The 13,378-nt window shown below is 39.5% G+C and overlaps 1 protein-coding gene across 1 annotated transcript in view; it reads right to left on the minus strand.

The window, feature by feature from the left end:
* celf6 (CUGBP Elav-like family member 6) overlaps nucleotides 1-13,378 on the minus strand; it is a 145,027-nt gene that overhangs the window by 30,023 nt on the left and 101,626 nt on the right. The window contains exons 4-5 of the mRNA XM_013909446.1: nucleotides 7,674-7,802; nucleotides 3,783-3,862 (exon numbers count right to left, since the gene is read on the minus strand). Of these exons, the coding sequence (XP_013764900.1) occupies nucleotides 3,783-3,862; nucleotides 7,674-7,802 (209 nt within the window). The remainder of the gene's footprint in view (nucleotides 1-3,782; nucleotides 3,863-7,673; nucleotides 7,803-13,378) is intronic.

Raw genomic sequence — 13,378 nt, forward strand, 5'->3', positions numbered from 1 at the left:
CATCAAAAAGATGTGTAAATTAAATCTGGCTTCCAAGACACTATCTGGCTGCCAGGAAGCATCCGTAAATATTTATGGCGGAACATCAGTGAAGTGTGTGAAAGTGCGGATGTCTGCCAGAAAGTGTGTGCATGCTCATGTGTGTGTCCAGCTGTGTAGTACCCAACACACACAGCACTGGCAGGGAGGTGCTTTGTAATTCGTCATTTCTTTTACTTAAGCGTTTTTTGGTAACGTTGTTCAAACCTAACAGAAGCGTATCCAATTCATAATGAACTGCTGTTTGACAAGAGTTACAGGTTTAGTGGTCTCATTCTTCAGCTAAAGAAATAAACATCAACTAATGCTATTTCAGACATTCATCAAACCAGTCTCCCACATTTTACCCAGTATTTACAATTCCTCGCATAGTCACATACATGGTAATCTATATTCCAGATTACTTTCTATCCGAAGGATGCAAGGTCTTGCATTTGATGTCAGCAACTGTTGTTCTTTGTAATGAGTCAATGGGTGTATTGAGTGTTATACTTATGTAGTTTTCCTATTTCTGTATAATTTTCAACATCAAGTTTTTTTTTGATGATTTGATATAAATGAGCTTTTATAAACCTACACAAAAAATAATCTCTCTCTATCCTCATTTATGACCCACAAGACGTTTAGGCAGTTTAGTCTGAAACTGTAGTTAGCCAGCAGTGCATAAAGTGTGATTGCGGGACTCTATAAAAGCATAGAGACCAGTTATAATGCTGTCTCTTATTACATGTCATGTTAAGCCAATGTAATTCAGTTTTGTTTTTACAGCAGTACCTCACAACAACAGTTGCTTCAAGGCATTTCATACTGCAAGGTAAAGACCCTACAATATTAGACAGAAAATCCCAGCAATCAGGTGTTCCTCTACAAGCATCGGGCAACAGTGGGAAGGAAAAACTCCCTTTTAAAAGGAAAAAGGAATCCCTTTAAAAAAAAGTTCTAAGAACCACAAGACTGCACCTGAGAGCAAAATGCTCTATTAGTATAATATGATGCTGTGAAGTCTTTAAGATATGATGGGGCCTGATTATACAAGACTTTGAATGTGAGGATTAACTTCTGGATTTAACAGGGAGACAGTGAATATGAGAGAAATATGATGCCTCTTTCTGCTCCCTGTTAGTACTCTAGCTTCAATATTTTGGATCAACTCAAGCCTTTTCAGGGATAAGGAACTACAAAAGTTTGATGTATAATTAACAAATGCATGGGTTAGTTTTTTGGAATCACTCTGACACATAGTGTTTAGAATTCTAATGATAATGTCTAGATGGAAGAAAGCAGTGCCACATATTTGTTTAATGTGCATGTTAAAGGATACATGATGATCAAAAGTTACTCTAAGATGACTTGCAGTGAAACTTAGTTTCTTGGTTTATTTGGTGATTTGCGTCATGTGACTTTATATATCAATATAAATGGATATCGTCTGTATAGCTACGGAAATGTATGCAAAGTTTTCTAGTACTATTACCCTAGAGAAGCATATATAACATAAAAATGCTTCAGTCCCAGCACAAAACCCTGTTGAACTCCATGTCATTTTATGTGTGAGAAAAAACTCCTCGTAGCACATTTCTTTTAATACCAACAGTGTATTGTAGTCAATGTAGAAAAATAATGTGAACAGCAGTACTGAATACTGCACTGAGATCTAGCAGGACAAGCACTGAGACAAACTCTAAATCCTTACTGAAGCTCTTCAGATAAACTGTTACCCTGCAAATGATCACTTAGTTAATTTAAAACAAATCTTTTGAGAGCTTTCAAAATGAAAGAAAGACTGGAAATCAGCCCATAATTAGCTAATTCAGCAGGATCAAGTAAGTTTGAAAAAAAAATTAATTCAATTACAGCAACTGTGATGCATAGCCTGTTAATAAAGATAAATTGATCACATGTAAAATCAAAGTACTAATTAATAGCCAGCAATTGTCAGCTGAGGATTGGACTGCCAGGGCTCCGTCCCAATCACTACTGGGATCATCTGGAAACCTAAACCCCTCCAGAATTATAAGGTGGTGATTTAGAGAGATTGGGTGAAGGGCTTGGCCATTTCAGAGGGCTCATCCAAATCGAACGGAGCCATTTAAGGTGGTTTAGGAATCTGACTGAAACTATTAATACTAAGAACTAAAGGAACACAAGGCTCAACATGAAAAGACACTGAAAAGACACAGTACAGAAAAGCAGAATGGCTCCTGCTTTCTTGAATGACAAATAGTAAAATTTCCTGCCTTTATGGAAGTAGCAGTCTATTTTTGCAGGCAATATAAACTAGTGGAATGTCATTTCCTCTTTAACATATGTGTTGTCTCCTTTAAGGAACAGGTTTTCTAAATAATAATAATAATTATAATAATAATAATAATAACTTTATATATTTATTAACAATATGTTTTATTTATTTTAGCTTGTGCAGATAAGCATGGCAACATAATTGTACCTTAAAATGTAATGCTGCTTCCGTTACTCTCTAGATCTCACAGCCACTGCTGCTCCTCTTTGTCTCATGCTGGCTGAGAGAGGAGGGACCAAATTTAAGTATTATTTTACAAAAAGTAACCAAATATATTTCTGCTTTTTACATCTTTAGGCAATTTGATCTATAAATAAGCTTGGAAGGTGCATTATTATTGACAATGTAACGTGTCCGCAACCCTGTACTTTGATAGATAATACCCGGGGTTTGATGAGGAAATGTAAAGCCAAAAGTTAATGGAGGGGTGATAAACTGCAAGTGTCTCACAATATTATAAAGGACTTAATGCTGAAATGTCAGGAAGCAGTTAAGGAAGCAAAAGCAGCTTATTAATCTGACCTCATTTTGAAGATCCATCCTAACTCTAGGGTGCTTTTCAATATTATTGACTTACTTGTTAACCTCCCTTCTAGTCTCTGTAATGAGGCTTTCCATGATAAGTGTTTTCAAGTGTTTTAAATATTTAATATTCTTTAACAAAAAGTAGTCCCATGACAGGGACCAAGCTATCACTGTTAATAATTTGAGTTTGATGAGATGTTTTCAAGACATTTCTCCAACACCGTTTGAAGAAACGGACTTTCATCTGTCCTGTTCATATTACAAATGATTCCGTAATCGGTGCATGCGTTACATTTTTGCGGGCAGTTTAACCCTCTCAAGGCAGGCATTGCAGATTTGCAACAGTTAAAAGCTAACAACCTGATTACCCCACATACATATTTTATGAGTTTTTTTACTCAGAAGTACCACTGCAGGTATTCTTTGGTGCATTAGCAACAAAAACTTAATTTGAGCCTGAGAGGGTTAACTTGTGTAGTTTTTTCCCCCTTTGACTACAAAATGTTCACTAGCACCTTAATAATCCGTGTTTTTTGAATGCATGATAGAGTTTACTACTATATAAAAAAAGAAAATGGAAATATGCTCGGAATTGAGTTTCAAAAGAGGTGCACATTATGCAGTGGGAGTAGTCATGTGGAAAAGAAAAAAACACTTAGTCAGTGGCTGCCTCTTGGCAGGGTAGAAAGTGTCAACAAGTTTACCAGTGTTGTTGTTTTAGACTAGTCTGCCTCAGTGATTTTATAGAACTCAGACCATAGGCAAAACAGAAAACAGTAAATATGAACAACCTTTGGAAAACTTTCACAGAAAACTGCTCACATCAAGTGTAAAACACAATTGCATGCAACTGTAGTAAATGAACATGACAACTCATGGCAGCAATTATGACAGTACTTGTTATGAGCTTGTTACTCACAGGCATAGTCTGACCACCATGCAAGCTGTTGATGGCGGCCTGTGCTTCTGCATGGCTGGAGAACTTGACAAAGGCACAGCCTGCACAGATAGAAAGAGAGAAAGAGAGGAGAGGCGGGGAGATCAGCAGGATGGCCTTGAATACCATTGTTTTCATGTTATCTGGTTTGTAAATATATGCTGCCACTTGTGTGTTGAGTGCATAACTGAATAAATCAAGCTAATTGTACTAAAGGCATTAGCTGCTTGGAACACCCTGTCTCTTGCCCATTTCTAATTTGACCCCCACCACTTTAGAGCATGGAGCCAAGGCATTTACTATCATGACTTGTTTGTGATTATTAATCTGTTTAATATTTACACATTGTGATTTGTGTGCAGTCACTCATAAAAGAGATTATGATGACAAAGGCATAGCATTATAATCTGCCTATCTAACCGAATCTTTCCTCGAATATAATTTCAGATGAGGGGGTGCTTTGCTCAAGGGACATTCAAATCATCTTAAATCTGTTTTGTAGTTAATACACAAAAGAAAAGTCAACAAAAAAGCTGGCCAGAAGACAAGGAAGCAGGCTTTGGTAGCATTACTCTGGAGCCACATTGCATTAAAAAGTCAAATAATATTAAAAATAATTGAAGTAGATAATATTGCATAGTATTACAACGTGAGTTTTGGAACGCTGCACGACTAAAGCGTATCTGTTAGTATGGTCTCAGTAAGGACACGCATTATATTAATATCATAAAGGGAAAGCTGGTGAGCTGAAATGCAGTGGAACTGAAATGTGGTAATTTTGCAGAAAGCCATTAAATGAAACAAGAGCTATTTCTCTAAGCTTTATGGTTGTCATAGACTGCACAGGGTATTCTGTTATGTCCTATTCTTATCCTTGCCTTCAGGTAGCTCATGTGTTAAGTCAAGAGATACCTAATTAACAAACTCATGGATTAATTCTCCCCATTTTTTATTAATTGAGTAGCAGCAGTGTCAAAGAACCAGTCAGGCTTTTCCTGGGTTCAATCCCTGGTTTCTTGTGAACTGCAGATATCGGTTTTAAAATAGTTACACACATTCATATATTCATTCTACACGACCAAAGGAGTGATGATTCTTTTAAACTACAAACACTAATAGGTAGGCTCAGGAGCTTTTTTGTGTCTGGCAGCAATCCATTCACTTCTACCTCTCAGGAGTCAGCTTTGCTTTCCCAACAAACAAATTAATAATTTACTGACAAAATCAAATAGATAGAACTGTGGCAGGACAATTTCCACGTTTACCTCAGGCTTTGCACACACTTTCAAGCCATACAATAAATTGTTAGCACGTGAAACTGTTATGTGTGAAAATGTGGTGAGTAGTAAAGGCCATGTGTTCTGTACTGTCAGTGTCCTCAAAGCTGTATAGATCTACAGAGGCAAAGTGATAAGTCAAACAAGCCCTTGATTCTGTCATAGCATTCTAGCACCCTTTTATTTCACTTGAACCCCCCTCCGGGAAGTGGCAGGAAAGGTCTTCATTTGTCCAGCTGAAATACATCAACTTACTGTGTACCATTTGACTGTAGCTCTGTCTTTTGGAAGAATAAACACATTTAACCTTTGTAGCTTAAATAAAAAGGGATCCGTTTTTTCTCGAAAAAGCCTTCTAGTTTTCTAAGGCAAGATAACTCGCTGCTTGTTCCCTAACAAGGCCAGCATATATTGTGCCAGGGTCACCGTGATCCCGGCAACGTAGCCCAGACAGACCAGACTCTTAACTGCGGGGCTTGCATACACCATCACCAAAGTCATGCTGAACATACAATGTTGTCAAAATTTCCCATCAAAAAATAGTCTGTAGCTTTGCTTTTGCTGACCTAAAAAAAAGTAAAGGGACACGGAGCACAACAACTCGAAAGAACTGGGAAGTGCTACAGCCTCATAAATTATAGTGCACTGTTGGGTTTTTGAATTTGATGGCTCAGAATGAGTTGGAGAAAAGGGAAAAAGAGAGATTGTATTGCTTTCAAGCGAGAGGATCTGCACTGCCTTTTGAATTCCCGGGGTAATAATATGTATGCATGAATTCCATCCCTCTGGATGGGTGACATTTATAACACAACTTAATTATAGACCTAAAAGCCATCTCTCTATTATTCCTGACAATTCGGGGCTCTATTCAACTCTGGCAGCAAGTGTTGCACTTTGAAAGTACTTTGAGGAGCAGCGCCATAGAGAGATGGATGTTAAACTTCTCGGCCTTTTTATTGGGTGAAGAGGGGTGCTGAAAAGCCTCTGAGTAGCATAAATTTACATCAACAGGGGACAAAGCCTCTACCATGGAACAGATAGCACTGTCAATTTCAAGGTCTGTCTCATTCAAATTACGGGAACCTCATCCCGAGCGAGGCGCCTGGCAAAATAATTTGCCGTAACATCCCGTAATGATTGCATAGGACTGTTGCACGGTGACTGATAGGCCCAGATACCTATATATGAGACCTTTGTCTGGTGGTGGCATTCATAGTTAACATTACTTTACAGTTTCCATTTCATAGCAGTGAAACTTGAAGAGAAATGAATGATCAAGTCTGTGATAATAGAGACAAATAACAAAGCGGGAAAGTATGGCATGTGAAGAGAGACAAAGAAAGAGTTGAGGTGTGGGGTGCAGGAGGGTGAAAAGAAGTGAAAGCACGAATGAGGGAGAAAACTAGCTCCTGTCTGACACAGCAGCACCGGCCTTATTTCATTTTATGTGCTGTCAATCAGCTTGAGGCATCTGAGCAGACAGAAAGAGAGGGAGTCAGATAAGAAGAAAGAGACAGCAAAGGAGGAAACAAGGCAGGGAGAAGGAAAGGTACTGGGCTGCTGGGGCAATGCAGAGCAATAGACCCGGGATTAACAGTGAGGGGAACAGATGTAGACACAGATAGGTGTGTGGTTCAGTATAGCCAGGCTTTCTCTTTGATATACTCAGAAGGCGTTGCAAGATTATCATCCTCTCTCTTTTGCCTTCCCACACATCTCTCACACACATTCAGAAGCTTCATGTAGAAGAATAAATCACAGTCAACAAAAAGAAAAGATGGTAGAGGTTCAGCGCAATATCGTGGGCTTTATTGCTCCAAATTTGGCTGTGAGAGCGAGAGAGACCCATCAAAATTTGATTAGGAGCCTTTTGCACTCTGTGAACAATCACACCTTCATCACATATTTTACAGCCATCTTTAATTTGAACATGCTCTGTTAACCAAATATCATATAAGCCACGGACAAAAATGCATAAGCTGTTCCCGAATACAGGCAAATCTGCCACACAGTGAGTGACGGCAGCAAAACCCAGAGCCTGGCTGCTTTATTTACAGTAAGGCATTATTGTCCAATGGTGTCTCTGGGGAGGGATGATGGGAATGTGGGAAACAAACATGATTACACCCCTCTGCTTTTCAGATAACAGGACGAACGGGAGGAGGAGAGGGGTGAGCAGAAAGACGAGGTGTTGTGTGATGTATTTGTTGAGTACAAGCACAGGGTGGAGGGAAGCTGCCGTGATGAAGAGACAACATGAGAAGAAGTTCGGGAAGGAAAGAAAAAAGAAGCGAAAGGTGACATGAGGACAAAAGAAAACAAAATACAAAAAGTAGTGAGAAAAAGAACGTGGGAGGAAGGATGTGTTGAGGCACAGTGACAATGATGCATGAAAGGTACGCTTGCGCGACATATAAGAGAGTGGGGGAAAAAAACAAAAAGGGAGGATTATAGACAATGTCAATGAGTGCACCATGGGTGAAGCATGGTGCTAAAAATGTAAAGAGTAGAAAGTGAAATAGAACACAAAGACAGAAGGACTAAGAAAAACGGAAGAAGGGGGTAAAAAAAGAGTTGGAGGTGTGTGGGCTCTGACCCTTACTGGCCCCATCAGGCCCTCGGAGGACGGTGCACTCCTCAATCTGGCCGAAGGTCTCGAACAGCCGCCGGACATCATCCTCACTTTGCTGCTTGCCGAGCATCCCAACAAACAGCTTCCTGTCTTCTAGATAGGAAGAGAGAAAAGGGAAGGAAGAGGGTCGAGGGAGGGTGGAATAGAGGAGAGAAGAGAGATATGGTACAGCTGATGGCACCGTTCTGCAGAGCTGAAAGGAACTTGTGAAACTCAAACCCCCCTTTTATCAGCAGTCTGCTGTGTTGTTGTGGCTGCTGCTGCTGTTGTTATTGTTGTTGATCTTATTGTTCTGTGGTGTGCTACCCCACCCTGGTATGAGGGAGATATATTCTTGTTTCCAGTGAGCTATTCAAGTCTGCCACAGTGATGCTTGATACAGATGACGCTTGGAGCGGTGTGGGTTTCAGGTAGAGGTAGAAAGAGAGCAGGAATGTTTTGCTCTGCTAGAGAAACTGTCAGATCGCCTGGTTGCAAACTTGAAAGGGAACACGGAGCAAGAACATGTTATTACATTTTCTCATCACCAAAGCCATAAGAATTATATTACACATAAGTAAACTATGTCAAGGGTCGCCAATGAATAATATGAAATTTTTTTTTATATTTTAAAGGTCTTTCTTGAAATCCAGTGTATTAAAAAAAAAGAGTGTTTTTCATTGTTTTCTCTACCAGTTCCTGTTTATTTGTACTATACTTAAAAGAAAAAAAAATGACAATTCAGCTCATGATATTTTATCACCATGAACGATTCTTAAGTTTGGGAAGCTAAAGCTATGAGACATTAAGAATTAAAAAGAATTAAATGAATAAATAAGATCACATTCAGTGATAGTGCCCATTAAAACAATGGCAGATGTGATTTAGTAGGATTTTATTGTGAATAATTTGAATCACAGGTTCCTATATTTGCCATTTTTAAATTTCATTTAATTTCCCACAAATAAGAACTAGTACAAGATAAATTAATATAGCACAATATATAGACAGAATTGGTCTCCTTAAAATGAATGAACACAGTACTAAACACAGCAGAAAGTACTGAAAAATATTTCTGTTGATGCTGTTGTGGTGCAATTAAATAGTCTCTTTCATATTACTGCCCAGCGTCAGCTGGGATAGACTCCAGCCCCCCACGATCCTGAACTGGATAAATGGTTGAGAAAATGGATGGATGAATGGAAAATTAGGAAATTCAAAAAGACCTATGCCAACTGCAGAAAAAATGAAGCTATCATATCAGCACTAGACATGAATCCTGGAAAGATCAGGGCATCAGATCTATCAAACTGTTTGTACAAAGTCAGAAAAAAGTCCTGTGTGAATGATAATAATAATAATAATGTGAAACAATCCTGACTGTACAGTCAAAACCTTAAATCAAGCACGATTTAACATCTTTATCATCAAACATTTCCTCAGCAAATTTATTGGATTCTCCATATTACATTTGAAGGGCAACTTCACCTAGCAGTCTCACTGTGCCCTAGCTGATATCCAGAAGGAGGCCCTCACATTCACATGTATAGGCTCTATACCACTAAACTTTAGCCAGTCAGAAAGCTGGATTTTTCTAATTAATCTTCCTGGTGCCCTGGCATTAGACAGAGCATTCATCTTCTTTACATCTTTTACATTATGCATCTCCTATTCCACCGTGTTGTGGAATGAAATGGCTACTAGCAAGAACCTATCGCCAGAACTGATGGAAAGTGGCAGGAAGAGGAAAACGAGTTTATTGGAAATGACACTGTTGATCTTCAACGTGAGTCATTTGACTGGTAGGGGGCGGGTGAGGAGCGAGGAGGAGTGGAGGGTGAGAGCATCACCTGGGCCTCAACAGATGTGACGCCTCCTGTACCTGCCAGGCCCCATTAGACGCAGCTGTTCTAAAAATAAAGCACCAGGGCTTCCTTTTTGCAGCGGGGAAATCGGATCCTGTTCCATTCCTGTAAAGTTCAAATGAGACACATGCCTGCTAGCCGCTTGGCCACACAAATGAGCACCTGCATAATCAATAAGGCTACGGTAGCTGGTCTCCACTGCTGGTGTTGTAGCAATGGTGCCAGTTCATGTTCCTATAGTCACGCCTTGCACAGTAGGATTTCTTAAACCCACCAGCTGAGTCTGATTTTTTTTAGTGTTCATTAATGTGTCTCCCCTGTTGGACCTCTAGGGTCGGAAATGAGAGACAGCCCCGAGGAGATCACCACAACGACTTACATCAACTGAAATTTAGCAATGACCAAAAGGCGTAAAGACGTCTAGGATGGTTCTGGGAATCAGTCAGTCATTTTGAACAGGTGGTAGAGAGTGAAATGGGGTCAACCCCTGTCAATGGCACCAAAGGTGAAAGTGGTACACGTCCAAGAGACTTTGCCATGTGTGTCCCCTCCATCTTTCAGGTTTTTACCGAGGTGTCACTGTTACAACTTAAATGGGCAGAGTGCAGTTTTACAGGCCTCCTGCAGTGTGTTAATGTTTTGGGACAAAAGTCTCATCTCGGCCCTGGCCCGAGGAGATCTAATGGCGGCTTTACAAGGCTAATTAACAAGCCATGAGCGAGGTAATGAACTTTCCAAATGTGCTGGCAAACGCAAAAATAAATTACACCCCAGTGAAGGCATTAAAGGAAGTGTGAGTGTACTTCTGAGCCTTCCTTTGGGAGAGCCACAGTGAGAAAATGAATTTGGAGCTGCTATCTTTTCATTGCCTGACCTAAGTGTGTCTCAGTCGGCCCACTGCATGCCCTGGCCAGTGTATAGATTGCTATTAATTAGTCCACTTTGCACCTGTCTCCAAAGCAGCTCTTATTGGATTTTGCAAGTTCCCACTCATCTCCTATGGCCACTCGCAAGCCTTAAATTGGCATTTTATGAATATGAATAAATATCTCGTAATGCACCCTCTGCACAAGGAGATGATTCCATGACTCTAAATGAGTCCAATGAGTTATCTGTTAAAAGTGGCAAGCGGAGGAAAAAAAAATACTCCTGTGTAGTAGTCATGTATTTGCATTAAGAGGGTCAAGGACTTTCCTATGGAATTGACTGAGATGACAAAAGTGGGGGGAAAAAATCATTACACTGACTGACCTCTTTGTATTATCTCTCATTGAGAGTGGTTCATCTTATCCTTCTAACGGAGATGAGCCACACAGCTGGAGAACATTTGTGCTCTACAACACTTCTCTGCTCTTCTATGAAGAGACCTTTGTAATCTGTTCTTTAAACAACTACTTTAATATCTTGTACAAATGCATGCATTGTTATTAAGACATGTATTTACATAATTTAAATCACATTTAAATAATATTAAAACACATCTTAAATGGAAAACTAGATTCACAGATACATATTTAGCACTTTTCCACATGCTTGTTAGCATTCTTGCCCTTTTGGCGTATGTGTATACTTGTTGTCATGTGATCAGAGATAAATTGAGGTTTAAATGAGTCCACTATGAGTGCTCACTTGTGTCCTCTAACACACACACTGTCATTCCATACATTTCTGTTTTCCTTTTTCACCCCAACACTTGACTGGAAGTGGGAGCAATTGTGTGGAAAATGGCTCCATGTCAGTCTCCAGCCATGTCCACAGTAAGGTGGGCATGTGGACAGCTCCATTTCATGAATGCAAATAAAAAGGGAGATGAAAAAAAGTTATCAAAACACTACTGACATCTGACAATTGCTTGTCTCAGGAAGCCTTTTCATTTCAGCACCCGGTATATTAAAAATTAATGGATTTTGCACAGATGCCATATGCTGTCAGGACTGATGCTTCTCTCTCAGGAATAAAGTGCTACTTGTGTTGTAGGCTGCAGTATATGCATATAGATTTTGTCTTTTCCCCCTTTGTCTCTGTTGCTCTCCGTATATATTTCTCTTTACCCTTTATTGTCATCCCTCACCCTTGCCTGTCTCCCCAGGCAAAGAATCAGTTGCTCTGAAGTCTACTTTTCAAAAGTTTCTGCTTTTGTTTGCCAATAACGTGAATATTCTCTTTAAAGAATTACTCTCTTGCTCCTGTGTAGTGGTAAATATTTCTTTTTTTTCCACAGTTCTATCACTTATTGCCCGTTGGCAGTATAGTCAGGGAAGCTTGCTAGTTGTAAGTGTTCAGAAAGCACGGACAGCTGCATCCAACGATAAAAGATGCATGCTAGTCCGCTGGGTGCATTTCAAATGCAGAGTAATGTTCCAGGCAGCACAACAAAGAAGTTGTGCTTCTTATGGACTCATTAGAAAAGCCTGATGCTGGTACGCTGCTGCCTGGGAGGTCTGCCACCAGACACGCTCGCATATGTAGGCGTGCAGACTGGGTGCACAAAATGTTGGGAACTGCTGCTTAAGATAGAGTTAGACTTGGTTTGTAATCATCTGTGTATTTCCCTGTTGTGTAAATGCTACAGGGGCATGCCTGAAATCAAAATTGGCCATTTGCTTTCAGAATAAGCATTTTAGATTATTAACATTAAATATTTATAGAACATGGAGGGAAAAAAATCCTAAATAGTGACTTGTTAGATACATTCACTGTTGTTAAAGGTACCATTTTCTTATGTAGCGGTGTTTTAACTCTCTAATAATACTTTTATACCCTTAAAAGACTGAATTTCCCTTGAAGTTACATAAGGGACTAATACAAATTCACCTTCTACAACTTTTCTAGTTACTTAGTAGACCTGTTATTAAAGAAAAATGTATAACTTGCAATCTTATAGAGATAAATCAACGTAAGTAAATAGGCATGAATTTTAAAAAAAATACAGGCGAAATTGCTACACATCTTAGAGCTACAGCTAGATCTTCCTATACCATGCTGCCAGGCAATATAAGGCAATGTAACTTCCCCCACCCAAGATTACAATCACTAGTCTTGCTGACATTCCAAATGTTTTTCAGTGTTATGGATATACTTGCATTTTAATAACTTCCTATTTTTTAGATGTTACATACTTTGCCTTGCCCTCTTCTGGATTTCTTGTTATGGCCGTTCATCCAGATCCCGAAGCAGCAAAGAAGCCCCAGACCATCTTATTACCGCCACAATGTTTGAGTTGGTTTGGTGTTCTTTTTATGAAACCCTGGGTTAGCTTTATGCTAGACCTACTGTAACCAGACACAAACCTTACAAAAAGTTCAGCTTTTGTTTCATTAGTCATCAGAAGATTTTTCCAAAACTCTTCGAGCTCATGAAGATCATGATGTGTTTTGGCAATTGTGACAAATGTTTGTGTTTTTTGTCAATTCTTTAGATGTTGTTATGGATTCTTTTGTGACCTCCTAGATGGGCCGTCAGTGCAGTCTTGGAGTAATTCCTGGGAAGGTTCACCACTGTTCTGAGTTTTCTCTATTTGTTCATAATGGCTCTCACCGTGGTTCACTGGAGCCCCAAAGCCTTAGAAATGGCTTTGTGACCCCAGATGTCAATGACTTTCTTTCTCAGCTTTTTGTTTTAGATTGTGGCTTGATGTGTTTTTTGGGGTCTTTTTTTTTTTAGATCTTTTAACCTACTTCAATTTGTCAGACGGGTTTTATTTAAGTGCCTTTTTGATTCAAGAGATCTGGCAGTAAATGGGCCTAAGAGTAGCTGGGGAAAATGAACTCAGCCATGATTAAAATGTGGTTAATTGCAGTTAATTCATGATTTAACAGGGGGGGG

Source organism: Pundamilia nyererei, unplaced genomic scaffold, assembly GCF_000239375.1.
Source record: "Pundamilia nyererei isolate P.nyererei 1_Seehausen unplaced genomic scaffold, PunNye1.0 scaffold00025, whole genome shotgun sequence".
NCBI classification, from domain to species: Eukaryota; Metazoa; Chordata; class Actinopteri; order Cichliformes; family Cichlidae; genus Pundamilia; species Pundamilia nyererei.